Source organism: Aplysia californica, unplaced genomic scaffold, assembly GCF_000002075.1.
Source record: "Aplysia californica isolate F4 #8 unplaced genomic scaffold, AplCal3.0 scaffold00081, whole genome shotgun sequence".
Lineage (NCBI taxonomy): Eukaryota > Metazoa > Mollusca > Gastropoda > Aplysiida > Aplysiidae > Aplysia > Aplysia californica.
In genome coordinates, this window is record NW_004797351.1 from 954,463 (window position 1) to 961,320 (window position 6,858).

At 40.1% G+C, this 6,858-nt stretch overlaps 1 protein-coding gene across 1 annotated transcript in view; it reads left to right on the plus strand.

The window, feature by feature from the left end:
- Positions 1 to 146: 146 nt before the first annotated feature.
- The window catches only part of LOC101863884 (CDK5 regulatory subunit-associated protein 3), a gene marked incomplete in the record, with an annotated part of 21,447 nt that continues 14,735 nt past the window's right edge, over positions 147 to 6,858 (plus strand). Inside the window, 3 exon segments of the mRNA XM_013080329.2 lie at positions 147 to 220; positions 5,560 to 5,654; positions 6,152 to 6,295. Of these exon segments, the coding sequence (XP_012935783.1) occupies positions 5,597 to 5,654; positions 6,152 to 6,295 (202 nt within the window).

A 6,858-nucleotide genomic window follows, 5' to 3' on the forward strand; every position in this document is an offset into this window, starting at 1 on the left:
ATCTAACAGAAGTTAAACATAATTATCTGGTGCATTAATACGTTATTACAAGCTCTGTTCAGACTACTTGGAAGCCTTCACCATTCTTCATTTCGGTACTATTTTCATTTCTCCGCATGCTAGTTTTATATTTTTCGTAACAAACAGAAAATAAAGATCGGATTAATTAACGAAATCTGAACCAGTTTCCGGTGAGTTTGTCTGAGGTGGCATATGGAAGGTAAAGCCCAACCCCTCTTAAATACGAAGACTGCTTATATTTCTGTATTGAATAACAGTGCAGTTCTTCTTTCTAAACCACTCTATTGTTAGACATTGCCATGCATGTAGACAAATCTAATCTTCTAGATCTAATCTAGATCTAGATCTAGATCTAGATCTAGAATCTAAATCTATAGGAGCGGTTAAATTCGGATCATTGTTTTGTTCATTGTGCGAAAAACTCTATCTGGTTATCCGTACAATATTGTTGTACGAATAACTGCCACTAGTTATCCTTACAATACTAAACTCCCACAACGTAGGCCTAGGCCGAGGCCTATTTGCACGAAACAACGAGTTTGGACGAAACCGGAAAAGCGATATTTTTATTTTGTGATTTGTCATGCTCAATGACAATGGCCATGGGCAGGGCATTGGGCACACTGGACCGGTGGGCGCCAAACCGACTCGATCAAGCTGAGCAGTGTCTGACTGAAGTTTTGATGAGATTTCAGGCACCTCAGACAGGACGTCTTCATATCATCATTTCGCCCATGGCCATGAGTGTATTTTTTTGAAAATAAATAAATAATTCCCCCCATTTCGGAGTGCGCCATACTTCGTGGCTTTCAGAATTTGCTTGAACTTTTGTGACCCCAACAGCAGCCGGTGCTCACATGATGTCATAGGGCCTACCGTAGGGCATATATCTATCTTGTGAATAAAAGTTGTGAAGCGGGTAGGTTCACTGACCCGTCATGGTGACGAACAAACCTGACAAGACGCTTGTATAACTTTCTTTCCTTTTTTATTTATTTTCACAAGTGACAGCACAGGACAAATATATTGATTTATTTTCATGATGTCACTTTTTTTTAAAACAAAAATTTTTTAAACAAGATTGAGCACTGCAAAAATTGCCGCGGTTGACCCTTTTTACGGTGCCAGGGTCTAATTCAAGCCCTGATGTCTTCTCCTTGAATTAGAATAATTGGTGCTCAACCCGAGGGGGGGGAGGGGAGGACCGAACCTGAAGTGCTGGGCGGAAACCCAGATTATAAGTTGCGTATCCAGTTCCTGACTGTGACTTACTTATTTAAATTTACGGGATTGTAACCCGGATAGAACTCAACCCGATTTCTCTCGTGGACGAAGTGCGGTTGGGAGAGGATAACGCAGTTCTAAAGAAGTGGCGAGGTGGAAGCGCAGAGTCGCGAGACAAGGAGGAGGCTGGCACAACCAAATCCAAGTATCCAAGTCTCTCGTCAAGATCTGGACCCACCTTAGATTATTTAGCAGGCATGGGGCGGGGACGAGGCGGTGTATACATACATAGGTGGGCGGGGGGTGGGGGGGCTCTAATCTAAGTCAAATCCAAGCCAGACCCAGTTTTCAATAAATGGTTAACCCGCTTGTCCAGTTCTTCACCCCGGGTGAGAATAATCACTCTGTCTTGAAAATGTAAATCCTTGCCAACCACAAAATCCTAGAACATTCCTCTAGGCCTAGATAACTAGATCAAGGCAAATGTAAGCGCACCAACAGGCCAAACAAGCAATTTGAATAATTGTACGGATAACTAGTTAGATTTATTCGCACTGCACAATTGTACGGATAACTAAATACAGCTGTTCTCACTATTGTACGAATGACTAAATACAGTTGTTCGCACAATTGTATGGATAACTAACTACAGTTGTTCGCACTATTGTACGGACAACTAACTACAGTTGTTCAGACTATTACCGCAGCCAATCTATCTAGATCTAGATCTAGATCCTTTTGCTGCTCGACTTCTTTTCTACTTCTGATTTTTGGACTACAGATCATAACTTTGGCAGTCTGAATGTCTTGAACTGCTGTTATAATTATTAGTCTGTAGTTTTAGTCTGTCATATATACTGTGCCTTTTAATGTTTTGAACTTTATTGAAGTTCAATTCAAGACTTCTACTGGTGTACAATAGATTTCGATCAAAGTTTGGAAGTTGGGCAAGCCAACTTACTTTTATAAAGTAATTGTGTCAAGACGTGGTGGAATTAGGCACTCGTCAATTTTTGAGCATATATGGGGTTATCAGTATCATCTTAACGCCCTGTTCATATTTGCCTTGCGTTTGGTGAAAAAAATATACTTTTAGGTTTAATAGAAGTCGAATTATTTGTGATTGAAGGAGGTCAGGGTCGCCTAGATTCAGAGGTAAATTTAGTGAGAAATGGCCACCAAAGTTTTGTAAATTCCATAGCTTGAGAGTCCTTGAAAACTGAAAAATTACTTTTTTTTGTACCTGTAATCAATTTTTTTCCGGTAAAATCCACTCGAAAATGAGTTTTAAAATGGTTTCATATATAAAAGGTGTGAAACCGAAAAAAGAAAATTAGAAAAAAATTGCCCTACAGCCAGAAAAAATGCCGGCTTCTTTTATTTCATTTGACGAGTGCCTGATTTCATCATTCTGCCTCACAATTATCAATGGGCAGCTTCAATTTCTTCAATTATATACTGTATTTTTGCTCTGCGTCATATGGCATGTCTCCCCCCCCCCCTCACACTTGATATAAAATAATTGCACTTTAGCCAAGAAGGTCTATTTGCCATTGACCAATTCATCAACAGTAGGCTTATATATGCAAATACAATTTTTATCTTTTTAATTTTTAAGTTGTTTAACAATGCCGATCAGGCTTGCACGCGTGGTGAAATTTTGGGTGTATTTTTGACCGGATGGGAACGTAGGTGATTATAACTTTCTCAAACTCGGTCTGCCCTATTATATAGTCTATATTTGGGCCAATATGGCGACAAATCAGATAATAGGGCAAACTAGTGATATGTATCGGGTATTCCGTAAACTATATAAGGAGCTTCATTTTCAACGCCGAGAAGTTAAGAGATCTATTTTTTCCTCTATAGTGTCCTCAAATTTAATAATAATGGATAGCTTTTGTATGGCGCAAATCCCTGCTCAGTAGCAAGCTCAATGCGCTTCACAATCTCTACAATTACCCCAGCAGACCTGAGAGCATTCTGAAACAACTTCAACTTCCTGGGAAGCATACAGTGCAAGCAGCCTTTTATAAGGCGCTAAAACACTAACATACTGACAAGATCTTTCGCTGTCTATGGTCGGTACCCATTTCCACTTGGGTGAATTGAGGAAAATTAGTGTAAAATGCCTTTCCCAAGGACAACATCGGGCCCGCTGCTCGAACCCCGAACCCGCAACCTCACGATTACGAGTCCGGTAGCCTAACCACTAGGACTCCGATGCCACAAATTTGAACGTTCTGTGTTGAGTAGTTGTAAAGCACGGAGACCGGCCATTTTCCCCTCACTCCCTCGTCAAATGTGTAACCTACAAATCCCCACATGATTATTCCGAGCCCGTTCATTGGTCTCTTGAAATAGGGCAGTACCGAGTGCACGCGTCTGGTTGTTTTTCTCTCTGTTCCTCTGTAACGTCACAATAGGGGTGTTCCGAGGCGAGCTTATATATCTTGCCTTGGGATGTTCACATCTCAACGGGGAAAAAAGGTTTTTAATTTTATGGCGTGTTAGATTGAAATGAATTATATTTTATGGTTGGCATGGTCTAAAGTCATCAAAGAAAGCTTTGCCATTATTTAGTCACACTGCCAACATATTCTTAAAGGTCTCATGTTGTGAAACGATGCTATAAAATGCTCATATCCCGCCACCTCTTTTTCTCAGACTCGTAAATGTACACCAAAATTTTAATTGTAACAAAATAACAACAAAATGGTTAGTAAATCTGACTGCAGACATGATTTCTTTGCGCAAAAACACTTTGAGTAGCGAAGTTGCTTTCTCAAGCTGAAATTAATTACTGAGATACCGTTGATTTTCTTACAGAATCTGCCGTTACGTGGTCCACTTTTTAGGAGTAAATGGGTCATCCTTACTTTGCTCACTTTAACAACCCAATAATTTTTTTATTTATAAACCAATACCAAATCTTTAAATTCAAAAAGCATTTTTCTGAGAAATGAAAACTTTTTCTTAGGTACCAAATAAAAAAGGGCTGAAGCAAAAAAAATCAATTTTTCATTGGCATTCATCATCGTCATTGTTAATGCCTTTCACCCCTGGCAGGGTATAGACCACATACAAAACTCCTTCCATTTATCTCTGTCCTGGGCCATCATTCCAAGCTTGGTCGAAGCGAGTTTCATCTCCCTCATGTCCCTTTCCACGCATGGCCTCCATGTTTCCCATTGCCTACACCTGCCTCGTGCTCCCTGTGGGTTCCACTGCAGTGACTGTCTTGTGATGTTTCCGCTGGGCTTTCCCGACTGGTTCAAGTGGGTCTCGCTGATTCCCACTGTATGTGTAGTTGATATTGGTGCATCTCTTGGAGGACCTGTGCAGCTTTTCCAACCTCATAAAGGGTCCTGACGTTCCACGATCCAATCCGAAGAGACTTGGACTTGGATGATGGTGGAGGCTTTTGCCCAGCAGCTTCCTTTCGCCTTTCACTGCCTCGCATCATAAACTCTCCATTCGGAGAAGATCCACAACCAGTCAAGCAGAGATAATAGTTTTTGCTTGTATGTGTTTCTGTAGCAGGTTCTTTTTACGATAGAGGTTGTTAGCTTCATGGCTCAACCCCCGACCTGGAGGGAGAATGACTCTGTTTTGGGAGTCACTACCTATTTCACCATTTAGTCGCCTCGTACGACACGCTAGCACCACATCAGTCCTATTCTTCTCAGTGCCAGGACTGCACGGCAGTTCATTGGCATTGCCAAGTTGTTATGCTGCTACTGCTATGTTTAATAAGTTATAGTGTTCACGATCAATGCTATTCTAGTTTCTTCTCTGTTCTGTGATCTTACCAGTGACAATTGTGTTTTAATGTTATTTTCTTAGCTGAATTATGCATAGCACAACCCATGGGCCTCAGAAGAGAAGACATTGTCAGTGATTTCTGCGAGTTCAGTTAAGGGTCGTAAATAAATTTATACCGTATACAAATTATTCCTATTATAGTATACTCTATTGTTTTGAACCATTTTGTTTCTAGATTTTTACCTTTTTCATAGTCTTTAGATTATAACCATGTATATGAATTTAGTTTTTCTTTTAGGTCATCTATAAAATCTGTCTTTCAGCAGTCATTGTGCCTAACAAAGTAGGCCTTACGCACCTCCTTTATATCATCTATAAATAGATCATACTGACAATGACTTTTGAAAACATTTTGAATCTTATGTAGTATAGCAACAAAGAAGGCTTATGTTGTGAATATTCTCTGTATGTGTTGTTGTAAACTAGAGGGCCTACTGTACTGGTTTGTTAACACTCCACTAAGAGAAGTTGACTATTTTTTTCTGACAGGCTCATCTTTGTGGATCTGAGACAAGTCTTGCCCAAAATGGCTCAGAAATCTTTGGAAGCGTTGCCAATAGACATTCATTTTAACAAACTGCTGGGTAAGAACTTTTAAAGCTAGAGGACAGTTACATGATTTAGAATGAAAAGTTGTTGATTAAACTGTACCTTGTTGGGTTTTTTTATTAGCTGAAGTATTTCTTTTATTTTTATTAATTAGCAATGCTACTTTTCAAGATAGGTACTTCTAACATACAGACAGCTCAGATATAATGATTAATGCATACATTCCACTAACAAAATTCTGGTCATTGTTATTAAAATACTTTTTCTTTTTGAAAATTGGCCCATTAATATTTTCTAAAGTTTTGGTTGTGTACATGTCGGAAAGTGTGGATGTTTTCTTTTTCCTATTGAGGAATAAAGAATGGGAAACGGTACCAAAATATTGAACAGCGACGTAAAACAAATGCCCACTCTCACTCACACGTATATACTCACATTTACGAGTAAATGTGTTTTCGTACCCTATAAAAGCAAGCCATGACTTAACCTTTCTATGTATTTTATGTTGACCTGTTATAATATCTTGGTACAGACTGGCTGACAAACCGTCGTCACTGCACCCAGCAATGTCAAGCTATTCTGACGGGCATCAGAGAGAAGCAGGTGAAGGCGAAGGAGCACACGGAGGAGGACGGCCACATGACAGCCGAAGTGAAGGAACTGCTGTCTATTCCCCGTGAGTTGCTCCTTTTTAATGATCAGATTTCAGCATAAAAGCTCCTCCTAAATGAAGGTTGAGGGCAATCTCTACTGTCTGTAAGTCTGTCTGCCCCTACCCCCAGGTCAGTGCTACTGACTGAATTGTGTTGATGCCATTCCCAAAGGAGAGATCATATTAACATGTTCTTATGCGCAGTAGAATTGTAAATGGGCTGATTTATCAAAGTCATGCTCCCACTGTGCCCGAACAACAGGGGGAACTGCTGCTTTTTCTTTCCTCATCCTTACTATTGTCATTTTCCTCTACTTATTTTATATGTTTGTCACTCTCTTGCTAATATTGCCTTGGAGGCTAGAGAGGTGATCAGAGTAAGCCTGATTCCCCGTTTGGACTTCTCTGTTGACATCCACCCCTTGGTGTTCATATGACCTTATGCAGTTGAGAGCGCCGTAAAGCCTTACTAAAACAAACTGTCAGTCTGTCTGTCTGTCTGTCTGTCTGTCTGTCTTTCTCACTCTCTCTCTCTTTCTGTTTGTCTGTCTGTCTGTCTGTCTGTCTGTCTGTCTGTCTGTCTGTCT